The sequence below is a fragment of the Cynocephalus volans genome, chromosome 4, assembly GCF_027409185.1.
Source record: "Cynocephalus volans isolate mCynVol1 chromosome 4, mCynVol1.pri, whole genome shotgun sequence".
NCBI classification, from domain to species: Eukaryota; Metazoa; Chordata; class Mammalia; order Dermoptera; family Cynocephalidae; genus Cynocephalus; species Cynocephalus volans.
The window spans coordinates 99343166-99353395 of NC_084463.1; the positions used below are offsets into that span (position 1 = coordinate 99343166).

Genomic DNA, 10230 nt, shown 5'->3' on the forward strand with positions numbered 1-10230 from the left:
TCATTAATTCACTTAAGCATTAAGCCCTGACCATGTGCCAATCAGTACGAACACAACGTGCAGTGTCTGCCCTTCTGTGGCTCAATCAAACAGCCAGGGTATTTCACCAGCCAGGCCACATCACCACCAGGATGTGGCCACTTGCCTTGGCCTCCCAGGCCCTTGACATCTGTCATTACGAAGGGAATTCCCCTCTCTGTTATCAACCAGAATCCAGGTTATCAGCAGTCTTACAGGATTTTCGAGCCAAACTGTCCCTCACTAGTTTTGCTGAGTAAACTAAGAGCACTCAGTTTCTTATAAACCATAGACTTAGTAGAAAACACTTCAAAACATCAGGAAAGATAAAACTATAGACAATTCAAATGTTCTTTACAGTTTTCCAGAGCATAACAGCCAAGAGAACAGGATTTAGGAATGTGGATTCTAATGAAAGCTTTTTAAAACTGCTCAGGCAAATTTACTTAAGCTTTAAGCTCAGTGGCACAACTTTACATTTAGAGATGTTGAGGATTAAATGAGCATGTATGCAAATAACACAAAACATAATGGCCATGGTATTTCTAGTGCAATATGAAAAAAATCACCTTAAATATCCCCTTCTAAACCTGTAATCCTGAACTATAGGACAATTAATCAAGGTACTGTCCTGCTAGGCATCAGCCTTCACTGTTACCAGATTTACTACCCTACAGGATATCTGTCTGGTTAGCTCTGCTTGGGTCCTCCCATTCTGGCCCTTGCAAATACTACAAGGCTAGTTAAAACCAAGAAATAATTCCCCACAGGCAAACATGACCCCCAGTCTGAGTACTGGACATACAGTCTAGTCACGCCTTGTGTTTTTGTACAAGATTTTATTAAAGGTCTTTACATAGAAACATCCAGACTCCAGATACAGCTGCCAAGAAGACCCTGGAACCAAATAAAGCACAAAAGTAAGAGAAACTGCTTCACCTGAGTATCAGGTTCTTTCACTTACTAAATGAACATCCACTCCCACTTAGGGCTGCATGAAGATTAGTACAATACACACAGAGTACCTAGGAACACAACACCTACAAAGCAAAAACCCAGATGCGCTGGGCATAGGAGGTTGGTGTTACTGCTTTAAGGGGGCTGCTCAAGGACAGAACAGCTAATTACTAGCAGGAGTCCCTTGAAAATCCTGAGCAAATAAGGACAACAATAAAGATATACTCCTATTTCATACATAGTGGTAAAAGTAGGAACTTCTTTCTAAAGAAAGGCAAACACCCTTCACAACAGAATCATGGGTTAAACAGGCCCCAGGTTCCAACTTGTATTCTCCCATATAAAGCAAATACAATCCAATGTTTATTCACCAAGTGCTTACCAGTGTGGGATATAAGTATTAATACAGAGAAAAAGGAATATTCTGCCAAGAGGCCCCTGCAGACATACCTATTATGCTGTAGGGACCGGCTGGGGCATGGCTGGTGGCTCTGGCTTCCCACCCTTCTGTTCTGAGATGGGGGTGGTGGGCAGTATCTCATCTTTGGGCTCCACGATGCTCACATGGTCGGGCAGGGGCTTCTTAGGGCCAATTTTACCGCTTGGGTCCCAAGGGAGCATGATCTTCACTTTGATGCCCAGCACACCTAGAGGACACCACAGTTAGGACCTGGCTGAAGTTTCACCGGCCCCTACCACACAACAGGACAGAAGGAAGAGAGTAGTAGCTTACTCAAGCACCCCTGGGGCTGGTCCCTTCTCAGACAAATGCCTCTAAATCAATCAACGAACAGGACACTTCTGCAAAAGGAATCCATGCACAGCACCACAGACCATGGCACTAGCAAGGACCAAGAGCAGGATGTGACCTTTCTGACTCGTCATCGTGTCATCACTGAAGGGTACAGAGATGGCTAAGACAGAGAAACCAACTCTTGAATCCGACTGATGTCAGCAATTCAATTCTTCAGTGCAACTAGTCAATAAACCCAAGAAGTACAAACATGCCCAACTACCTCAAAGATGAATTCCCCCAAGTATTTTCAGCTGCTCACCCTGTCTGAGCAGCACATGGCGCACGGCAGTATCAACATAGTAGTTAACAGGGTCTCCACTGTGGATCATCAGGCCATCCACAAACTTCATGGATTTAGCCCTCTGTCCTCGAAGTTTCCCGGACACCACGACCTCACAACCCTTGGCCCCACTCTCCATGATGAACCGCAGCACACCATAGCAGGCCCTTTGGAAGAACAAAAGATCCACTTGTGTTATTACCGAAGACAGAATTTATCTACCCACCCCATCAAGTTTAAAAAACAAAATAAAATAAGGTTTAGTCTGCACTGACTGTTTCCAATCTTCCTTTAATGGAGAATAAATCTGCCAGAGTCTGGCCCAAGAAATAGCAATTTTTTTTCACTCCTATCATACCTAATTTTAGGCTAATCTTCCTCAGGGGATTAATGTTAAGCTCCTCCTAACCAAGTGCTTTCTTCCAACTTTAGCTGCATATTAGAATCACCTCAGAAGGCTAAAATAAAAAATCAAAAGAAACCCGATGCCTACTCTAGGCCAATTAAATCATCAATGTGGGGTGGTGTGGAGGGTACCAACATTTATAAACCAAATGTAGGGCCGAGCCCGTGGAGCACTTGGGAGAGTACGGTGCTGGGAGTGCAGCGACGCTCCCGCCGCGGGTTCGGATCCTATACGGGAATGGCCTGTGCACTCACTGACTGAGTGCCGGTCACGAAAAAGACAAAAAAAATATATATATATAAACCAAATGTATTTCACAGGGCTTAGCTTCCAAGGCCCTGTAGTTTCAGGTATAGCCTAACTTTTTAGAATTACACATAGAAACGTTAAGCTTGCAAAAGGCAGGAAACTTTCCCCGGGCTAAAATCTCTGTTGTAGATAAAGAATTGTAACACAGCAAAATTGCTGGCTTTAAGGGCAGATGTCCTTGGTGCAGCTAAACCTAATGACTGTTGCCATGACAATTATCTTACTGTTGTTTTGTAACCACCTATGTTCCTTTTCTGTAACTTTCTGGCCTGGAGGATAAATACTGAGAGAAGACCCTAGTTCGGTGTTATTCTTCCAGAATGCTTCTCTCTTGAGGGTTCCTGGAAAATTAACCTCTTCGGTGCTTCTCACTGCTCAGAAGAAATGGGCTTTGAGTAATCCTTTGCATCTCCATCACCCTGGGGGACAGGTGACAGGGTGGCAAAGCCCAGGCATAGTATTTTAAAAATGCTCCCTAGGTGATTCTGATGCACAACCAAAGTTGAGAACCACACTTTCCAACTCCACAAGTACCCAGTCACTTAGTGGTCCCTTTATTAAATTATAAATGTTCTTCAACCTCCAGAATTCATCTTCACTAGGAAACCTAACTACTAATTGAGGCTCCTGGCTACCTTAATATTAGAGTGCTGGAAAAAACATTTTATTCTACAAAATAGATAATAGAGGGTTGGATGGTTAGCTCAGTTGGTTAAAGCGTGGTGCTGGGCCGAGCCCGTGGCGCACTTGGTAGAGTGCTGCGCTGGGAGCGCGGCGACGCTCCCGCCGCGGGTTCGGATCCTATATAGGACTGACCAGTGCACTCACTGGCTGAGTGCCGGTCACGAAAAAACGACAAAAAAAAAAAAAAAAAAAAGCGTGGTGCTGATAACACTAAGGTCCAGTGTTCAATCTCTGTACCAGCTGGCTGCCAAAAAAAAATAAAAAGATACTAACTGGATAGCTAGCCACCTCCAGGCCCGTTCACATCGTCTCATTTATTCCTCACAACCAAGGAGAGGTAGTATGATCCCCACTTAAAAACAGGAGATCCAAAGGTCAGACAAGTTTAATAACTTGCGTAGGTCTCAAAACTTTCAAGTCAAACTTTAGTGTGTGCAAAAATCATGTGGAGAGCTTGTTAGACAGATTGCTGGGCCAAACCTCCAGTTTCCCATTCATTGGGTCTATGGTTAAAAACTGAGAATTTTTATTTCTATCAAGTTTCCAGGTGATGCTATCCCAGCGACAAAACTTTTGAGATCCATTTTTTTTAAGAAGTGGAACTGGTACTTACACCAGATGAGTGGTCTTTTCTACATGTCCTTGCTTGCACTACCTATCCACAAGGGCCAACCTTCCTACAACACAGCTTTCAGGTCATTCCTCTGCTGAATAACCCCACCCCCATATCTGCATTAAGTACTGACTAAATTCCGAACACCTAGGTAAGTCATTCTAATTACTTCACAAATAGTCAAATTGCACAAAGAACTTCTATTGAAATCTTACCCAGCTTAAGAGGCAAACTCATCTCCTCAATGTCCCAGACACTCCTCACATTACTATCTATGTACAGTTTACAGAGGTAAGTGTCTAGATTTTAAGCTCTTTCCCGTCATGATGTCTTATCTCTTTGTAGTCCCCATGACAGTGAACACATAATGGATCTGCAGGACTTCTAGCTTTTTTCTGTATTTTGTGGTGCCCCACAAGTGCTAAAGCACTTCCACTACCTATCAATACATTAACACACACCCAGTAACAAGCTGAATTATTCCTCACTGTCCACCTCTCATAGGGCTCTTTCTAAAGCCTCACCAAGGAGACCAATGTAAGTCGGTACGTTCCCTGCACAGAACTACAATATTTGTTTTACTGCCAAAGCACCCAGAACACTTCATCACAGCACTGATAACTGTATGGTTTTTGATTCTTTACTAGGCTTCTTAGCTTGCCAGTTCAGTGAGGGTATGAACTGGCAGTATCTTATTGTTATAACCCTTGGAGACAGCAGCTACTGCCACTTAACAAGAGTTCTAACTTAAGAGTTTTCTAACTTAGCTAAACGGCCAACACACCATATTCTGATCTGCACAAGGCAGGATCATCGTATCTCAGGACACTTACCTCCGCACAGCAAGCCCTCCTAGGAGTTTGTAACGAAGCGACTCTGCTTGGGCAATGGCACACAGACCTCTTGTGGCCACCTTCTCGGCATAAAGCTTTAAAAAAAAAAAAAGCAAGATACCTCCTGTTATCTTCACCAGTTTTCAACTAAAAGTCAGCACATTCTTCATACGAGCATCTTTTTCTATACCATGATATGTCACTGTAGTACCCTTCAAGGACAAAAGCACTTCTACCCACATATAGTACTCAGTCACATAGGCTGAACCATTCCTCACTGCCCTCCCACTACTAGCTCCAGCCACATCAGGAGACCAGTGAAGTATCTAATCCATCATATGCATCGTTTCTACACCCAAGTTGAATGTAAAATCCTTTAACCACCCAGAAAATAGCAAAATAGGCCTGTAAAATTTAGCCTACCACTTATCAAGAAAACTCCAACAGATACCAATCCATTAATACTTTTTTTTTTTTCCTTTTTTTAAAAATGACCTATAAGGGGATCCTAACCCTTGACTTGATGTTGTCAGCACCATGCTCTCCCAAGTGAGCTAACTGGCCATCCCTATATAGGGATCTGAACCCATGGCCTTGGTGTTTTCAGCACCACACTCTCCCAAGTGAGCCACGGGCCATCCCCATTACTCTAATAACACTCACTGATCATAATAAATAAAGTCTCCAAGGTGATGTTAAGGGTTTTTGGAAGTACCACCCTAAAGAGCCACTTCCAGGTCCACAATAATCTCTGGCATAAGCCAGGGCCACTTACCTCTACACTGCCCTCAGGGAAGCCAAACCTCTTCTGAACTACAGCAGTCAATTCCCTGATCCGCCGGCCCTTCTCACCAAGAACATTCTGTGTCCTGGGGGGCAAAAATTAACAATTTATAACTCACAAACTCCTAGGTGTAACTTTAAATTATGCGTATATGTGTGGTAGCAAAATCTTATTCATCAGCCACAAAGCAATTATAAATTTTAGATGACAAGGTCTAAAGTTAAATTTTCAAAATGCAGCTTTTAAAAAACAATTACATTTATTAAGGCCACATTCACTGATTGTCTTCTTAAGTTTATATACAGAATACACCACCTTAGCATATACAACAATTACAGGAGATGATGGCCAGTCAAGTGCATCTTTACCTGGTAGCTAAGATAATGATTTCTGTCCTGGTTGGTGTAACTCGGACCTCAACTCCAGAGTAACCATCTTCAGCAAGCTCCCGCGTGAGAAACTCATTCAGCTCAGCTTTGAAGATGCCATCAGCAACAAACTAACCAAAAAAGTAAATTTCAATTAGGAGTTGGGTATAGGCTCACTTTCCTCTGAACTCCTCTATCTGCTAATGCATTCCTCATCAAAACTCAACACCTCCAACGAATGCAACAACCCTTCTCAGACAAATGCCTCTAGGTCTTCTTTAGGAAGTTACTTCGACCAGGGCCCTTTAAACTGTGCCACAGAACGCAGCACAGAGTAGGCCACCTGAACAAAGACAACACCCCCCAGTCAGACTCGTCATCATCTCTTCATTGAAGGGCTTAAAAGATGGTCATTTATATTTACTCATGCAAAACAAAAAGCTACTCTAAAATGGCACATTTACATTTCATTCAGCACAGCAGGGACACTATGTAATGTGTGAAAGAGGGCTGAAAATATAAGCAGTCTCACTTGTAGACACAACTTGGACGTCAGAAGAATCCCAACCATGTTATGTTGCCTTACTTATCTGTGGTCTTCCCTATAACAGAGCTGGCAAATCCTAACTCACAAGAGCGTCGCAGACTTAATTTTAACATCAATGTTTATGTACGCAAGACGACAAAGCATCTATTTCTAAAGCTAGTGATTTTTGCACAGTTCTTTCCCATGGAAAGACAAAAGCTAAGGACGAGGACGTTTTCTCCCCAGGCCCCCAGACCGAGTACACAATCGTCAGTACTTTCAATTGAGGTTTCTGAGATCAGAAGGCCGCACCCAGACACCAGTAGTAAAGCAAGAATACAATGCTACATCCCCTTCCCAAAGCCATGAAATAAGATCTGAGAGAAATGACTCCCACCTCAAAATACGTTTACTCATTTTGTTGATCAAGAAATGCTCACAAGCGCCTTCTCCGGGACTGGAGGGGCGCCCCGTGCTCATCTCCGCACTCCGCCAGGAACCGGCAGCAACCTGTCTGCGGCCACACTGCGCTCGCCCGGCTCGGGATCCGTCCTGAATCCACCGGCATCCGGGACCAGCGGGAACGCCAAGCGGCCTAGGCTGCTTCCCGGGGCAGAGCACGAAGCAGCGGATCTTGCGGTGACACCTCAAGAAGCCCATGATCCGCAAGGTACCGCATTTCCCCGGCCCGGACCCCACCAGCTCACCTTCCTCTTCTTGGAAATCTGCACCGCCATCTTGCCGCCGTGCGCCGCCGATAGGAAAGGAAGTAGCTCGTGGGCGGAAGTGGCATAAAGGGCGCGGGGCGACGGCGAAGAGCGGCGCGACGTCGACGCCTGTGGGCACTCACGGGAAATGTAGTTTATACGTAAAGACGGCGGTAAGGGAAAGAGAAGCGTGATAGAGATCCCTGTAGGCAGAACAGGAAAGGGGCAAATCAAGCTGAACCGCAGGGGAGTTGAGAGTCCAATTCCCATAGTTTAATAACTATGAGCAACGCGATGCACACAGATGGAAACACAGGTATGAGCTCATCCAGCAACAGAGTTTAACCAGCGTGGAACCCTGGTCCCTGCACTTTCAGGTCTACACTGTAGTGAAAATCGGCTGAAAGCTTTCGGTGAAATTCATTTAGATGCCCCTATATCTCCCAATCTGTCCATTTCCTCTGTTCCAAATGATAATAATAATAATGTCGAGTAGATATCGAGTGTCCTAGGTACTGTTTGTGCCCTTTATGTTATTAACTCGTTTACCCCACCTCACTTTCATAAAGTCCCTTACAATTTGTAACAGTTACATAGTGGCTCAAGCACTCACAATTCTTTTTCACTTAAAAGAAAACTTCCCCTTCATTTTATTATAAAAATTTCCAAGCGGGGCCGGCCCGTGGCTCACTCGGTAGAGTGTGGAGCTGATAACACCAAGGCCACGGGTTCGGATCCTATATAGGGATGGCCGGTTCGCTCACTGGCTGAGCGTGGTGCTGACAACACCAAGCCAAGGGTTGAAATCCCCTTACCGGTCATCTTTAAAAAAAAAAAAAAAAAATTTCCAAGCGTACAGGAAAGTTGAAATAACAGTACAGTACACACTCATATAAGCATCACCTAGGTGCTACAATTAATATTTTGCTATATTTGCTTTATCACACATCTGTTCTCCCTCCATCCACTCACCAGTGTATCTTTTGATGCATTTCAAAGTTGCAGACATCAGCACACTTCACCCCTAAACACTCCAACAACAGTTTTATTTTAAATTTTAGTAGTTTTCCCTCATTTAAAAATCAGGACATTCCCCTATAAAAACTATTTTAGGGTTTGCTTAAGAATATAGAAAGATTTAGCAAAATAATGGGCCCATATTTCCTCATAGCAGTGCTCTCCTCTTTAGATGAAAAAGGGCTTCCCAATGCTCCACAGTGGCCGGCAGCTTCACTTTGGTGGTTGATGCTTGGTGACAACCCTCACCAAGATGAAGATCCCAGGAATGAGTTTCTTACCCTCCGTCTATCATCTCCCTCTGCTCTTCACTCGCCTCCTCATCCAGCACCACAGTCTGTAAATTCAGTGCTGCAGAGGGCTGAAACAGTGACCCTGGTGAATCCACCTGCCTGACTTCTCTGTCTTCCTTTGGGATGTGAGCACTACAGGAGAGCACCCGACCATGAATGTTAGGGTCAGATTAAAGTCACAGTGGCCCCCTCAACTGGGCTTCGAGTTCTTTTAGGTGAACTGCCCCTATTTCCTCATTACAATATGCCTCTTGTAGTGGATTGAATTATGTCCCCACAAAGGTCCCTGAAGCTTGGATTGTGTCCCCCAAGTTTTATGTATTAGAAACTTAGCCCCCACTGTGACTGTTAAAAGGGTGGAAAATTCTATTACGGTAATTGAAAGGTGGAGCCTTGAAGAGGTGATTGGATTGTAGGACCATGCAGTAGTGAACGGATTAAAAATGGTGGTCAAGGGTGTGCTTCTGAGGGCTTTAAGAGAAGAGCACATGAGAGTCTCTTTTGCTCTCTGTCTTGGTCTCTCTGCTTCCACCGTGCAATGTGGAATACCCCTGAGTCACTGTCGCCACCACCAAATGGACCTTGGACGTCCCAGCCTCAGAAACTGTAAGCAATAAATTTTGTTTTTCTTTATAAAACACCCAGTTCCATGTACTTTATTATAGCAACACAAGATGGACTAATACACCTCTCATTCTCCCACAGTGCATATTATAATCTTTCTCAAAGCTTGAATCCCACAACCTCCTTCTCACTCTAGGCAGTCAACATCCCTCCTAACCCCTTTCCCCACCAAAATAGATTGTACAGGCAAGAACTGCCTCCCACCCATCCTGTAATCCTATGTGTCCCTGGCCATCCTTCTTTCCTTCTCTCCCAGCTCAGGAAAGAGATTCTCCTTCTGCCCAAGGTCAACCTCCCCTTTGTGTTCTGGTTTAAGTTTTGTTCTGTTTCTCTGAGACCTTGCTCTAGCAATTATCCCCTCCCTTTCCTGTGATACTCTTCCTTCATACTGGCTCTTTCCATTCCCCTGCCCCATGTTAATTATGCCATTTCTTCCAGGGTTGTGCCTCCCCTAGTTGCTCCCATAACATTCTGTACATCCCCCACCATAACATTCATCTCACAGGGTTGAAATGTTCTGTTTATGTGTTTCTCCCACTAGACTGTAAGGTCTGGAAGAGCTTGGACCAAGCCTGTTCTGCTTGTTAAATCCAGAACCTGGGATCTGGCCAGGCTCAAGCCCAGTGTCAATAAAAATGTAATGACCAAACAAATCAATGCATGGATTCTGGTTCTTAGATCAGTTCCTGGTAGCATGGTTCATACAAATTTGCTTGCAAGTGCCATATCTTATCTGGGATGTTCACAAAACCAAATTCTGAAGACTCAAAGCTGAGGATCAGTCCATGGCAAGTTCTCTGGGGTAAATGCCACCTCTCGAGGCCCCATAGTAGCTCATCTGCTGCCCTAACCCAGTGACATCAGAAGGCTGCCTGCCTGGTTGTCATCCTCTTGTCCCAGGAGAAAACCTATGAAGGAAGCCTTTGTCTTTATCATTATGCTCTTTGTTTTATCAAAGACTATTATAAGAAAAAGACATTCTATTACTGAAAATAATAATATAAAAATAGGGCCA

General features: G+C 44.2%; 1 protein-coding gene and 2 non-coding genes across 3 annotated transcripts; all 3 read right to left on the minus strand.

The window, feature by feature from the left end:
* Positions 1-837: 837 nt before the first annotated feature.
* On the minus strand, positions 838-7343 carry RPS3 (ribosomal protein S3). Its single transcript, XM_063093078.1, has 7 exons — positions 7282-7343; positions 6049-6179; positions 5672-5765; positions 4897-4991; positions 2031-2218; positions 1426-1622; positions 838-915 (listed from the first exon to the last, which is right to left on the minus strand). The coding sequence occupies exons 1-6, from the start codon at positions 7309-7311 to the stop codon at positions 1429-1431; spliced, it is 732 nt and encodes a 243-aa protein (XP_062949148.1). The 5' UTR covers positions 7312-7343; the 3' UTR covers positions 838-915; positions 1426-1428.
* LOC134377430 (small nucleolar RNA SNORD15) lies at positions 1731-1876 on the minus strand. The gene has a single exon (XR_010023474.1). It is a non-coding gene; the product is annotated as a small nucleolar RNA SNORD15 (small nucleolar RNA).
* LOC134377431 (small nucleolar RNA SNORD15) lies at positions 6297-6444 on the minus strand. The gene has a single exon (XR_010023475.1). It is a non-coding gene; the product is annotated as a small nucleolar RNA SNORD15 (small nucleolar RNA).
* Positions 7344-10230: the final 2887 nt, after the last annotated feature.